The sequence below is a fragment of the Pundamilia nyererei genome, unplaced genomic scaffold (assembly GCF_000239375.1).
Source record: "Pundamilia nyererei isolate P.nyererei 1_Seehausen unplaced genomic scaffold, PunNye1.0 scaffold00563, whole genome shotgun sequence".
NCBI lineage: Eukaryota > Metazoa > Chordata > Actinopteri > Cichliformes > Cichlidae > Pundamilia > Pundamilia nyererei.
In genome coordinates, this window is record NW_005187964.1 from 11,861 (window position 1) to 13,536 (window position 1,676).

At 39.7% G+C, this 1,676-nt stretch overlaps 1 protein-coding gene across 1 annotated transcript in view; it reads left to right on the forward strand.

Moving 5' to 3' along the window:
* Nucleotides 1–3: 3 nt before the first annotated feature.
* rab34b (RAB34, member RAS oncogene family b) overlaps nucleotides 4–1,676 on the forward strand; it is a gene marked incomplete at its 5' end in the record, with an annotated part of 7,258 nt that continues 5,585 nt past the window's right edge. The window contains 2 exons of the mRNA XM_013907860.1: nucleotides 4–71; nucleotides 653–718. Coding sequence (XP_013763314.1) covers nucleotides 4–71; nucleotides 653–718 — 134 coding nt within the window. The remainder of the gene's footprint in view (nucleotides 72–652; nucleotides 719–1,676) is intronic.

Sequence of the window (1,676 nt, forward strand, 5' to 3'; positions counted from 1 at the left end):
CTGCACACCAAAGAAGGCTTCCACCCGCACGTGAAGGCTGCATGCCAGGTCCAGAAAGCAGACACAGTGAGGTAAGGTCACATAAGGATTAATAAACACTCTCAGCCTCCCATCATGCTACTACACACATCTCTACACTGTGGGTTTAAATTATATTAATGAGTTTCTGATTAATTTGGTCTTCTAAATCACATTAGACTGACTGTGTCAGCTGACGCTCCTGCCACATCTGACCACTTTCTGTTGGTGGTGTTTTTAAAGAAAAGGCTAATGGCATTTATTTTTACAAACCACTTTTTTTTTAAAGTGGTTTGTAAAAAGCCACTTTTGGGCTTTTAAAAAGCCCAAAACCATTGACTTTGCTTAGATGTTTACTCCTCGTAAAGAAGTAAATCTGAACAAACTAGTCTCACGTAAATACAGTAAGGGGGGGCATGCATAAAAATAGCTGTAATTCCTGCATTACTGAGGCAGTGATGCAGAACTCCTTAAATTAAGTCTTCATTTCACTTTACTAAATTCCCAATGCTTCCAACATATCAAGTATTTATGTAATTAAATGTTTGAGTGATTTCTCCATGCTGTGGAATACCCTGCTGTGTATTTTCATGATGTTGAGTGAATGCTGACAGTTGTGGATTTCTGTTCTCAGCTTTAATGTTGCTAAGGTCATCGTCGTGGGTGATGTTGCAGTTGGCAAAACGTGTCTGATCAGCAGGTAAGAAGCTTTTATATAGCTACAGCTCTATATGTTATATAGCTTGATATATAGAGACATGATGAACATGACCTCCTGAAATTAAAACTGAATGTCACAATGGGGGAAGCAATGTGATTTAAGTGAACATGAATAGTTTTTGGTGTCAGACTGGCTGTTCTGAGTATTTCAGAAAATGCTGATCTACAGTTTACAGAGAATGGTCAGAAAAAGAATCTAGAGAATATCCAGTGAGCAGTAATTCTCTGTGGAAGAAACACCGTGCTGATTTCAGAGTTTAAAGGAGAACGGCCAGACCGCTGTTAGAAAGACAAAAACAAGTCAAGCATCCACTGGTATGCAGAAGACCATAACTGAGTGCACAGCATGTTGAACCTTAAAGCAGATGAGCTGCAGCAGCAGAAGACCACACCAGGTGTCACTCCTGTCATCCAAGCAGGAGACTGAGATTTACAATTCACAGAACCTGAAAAAATGTTTCCTGGTTTGATGATTCTCAATTTGTGCTGAAACATTCAGAGGTAGGGTCAGAATTTAGGGTAAACAGCATGACAACATTGACCCCACCTGCTTTGTGTCACTGGTGTAATGGTGTGTGAATTTACCTAACACTTTTTGTTCACCTAAATTACACCTAAAGCATAACATACTAAGGCAGAAACTTTCAATCACACATAAAGACACTGAGCATGTGCACAGAGCTGAGGCTCATTTGTTTTTCTCATCCTCATTACTAGGGATGGGTATCGTTTAGGTTTTATCTGATGCCAGTGCCAAACCGGTACTTTTGAAACGGTGCCGGTGCTTAAAGAATCAAGAACACAAACTTTGTCCAAAAACCTCTCATGTTCAGCTATTTTTTATAAAAAGGGTTATCCCCTGCAGCTATAGGGCATATATGGTATCACTCTTGGCTGGAAGCAGTGCTTAAACAATGGAAAAAACACAAACTTTGTCC